Below are 754 nucleotides of genomic sequence, written 5' to 3' on the forward strand. Positions count from 1 at the left end.
CAGCTCCTCCAAACTGCACCTTCCCAAGAAGCTGGCAGATGTTCCCCAGGCTCCTAAGGGTTTGTTTTCCTAAAAATACTTGGCAAATGGGAAACACAGTTCGCAATAGGATTTTGGGTAGGTGCCCATGTCTGTGGGCATTACTTGGGCCACCAAGATTTAGTGGAGATACTCAGCTACATCATCTCCCCAGCCCATTACACATAACATTTAAACTTCCAACTGAGCTGACCTACCTAAATAATCTTTCTAAAGATTTGCAGTTTACATGCATACAGCTAGTCCATTTTCAGCTTGATGCTGCCCCTGGCCAAGCCATTTTTTTTCACCTCAAATCAACTGGGTCACCAAGTGTGCAATTTGATAAACCATGAAAAATGAAAGCTTTCACTTCCCCCACCCCTTTTTATTTTTCTTTATTTTTTTAATCCTCCAGTGACATGTATTTAACCGAAAAATGGATGTTGCAAGGGGCTAGCAGGCTCTGAAGGCACCATTTTTGGCTCTTACTCCGGTTGCGGTTGCTGCGGTGCAGGTCCCCGGGGCCGCTGCCCAGCTGGCTGTCCTCTGAGGTGGGGCTGAAGGCCGGGTTCACCAGCCCTGGCTCGTCTGTCATTAAGGCAATGGCCGCAGCTGCTGAGAGCTCAGGGCCCAGGGCAGCCACTGCCAAGCTGGAGCCACGGTCTGGAGAGCAGTCCTGGGAACGCCTCTTCCGTTCCTTGGTAAGGCCATAGTGGGATGCTCCTTTACATCT

At 49.7% G+C, this 754-nt stretch overlaps 1 protein-coding gene across 2 annotated transcripts in view; it reads right to left on the reverse strand.

Moving 5' to 3' along the window:
* LNX1 (ligand of numb-protein X 1) overlaps positions 1-754 on the reverse strand; it is a 74,679-nt gene that overhangs the window by 34,647 nt on the left and 39,278 nt on the right. For both annotated transcript variants that reach the window (XM_005415491.1, XM_005415492.1), the window contains one exon: positions 511-752. In XM_005415491.1, the coding sequence (XP_005415548.1) occupies positions 511-752 (242 nt within the window). The remainder of the gene's footprint in view (positions 1-510; positions 753-754) is intronic.

This window comes from Geospiza fortis, unplaced genomic scaffold, assembly GCF_000277835.1.
Source record: "Geospiza fortis unplaced genomic scaffold, GeoFor_1.0 scaffold40, whole genome shotgun sequence".
In the NCBI taxonomy this organism is placed as follows: domain Eukaryota; kingdom Metazoa; phylum Chordata; class Aves; order Passeriformes; family Thraupidae; genus Geospiza; species Geospiza fortis.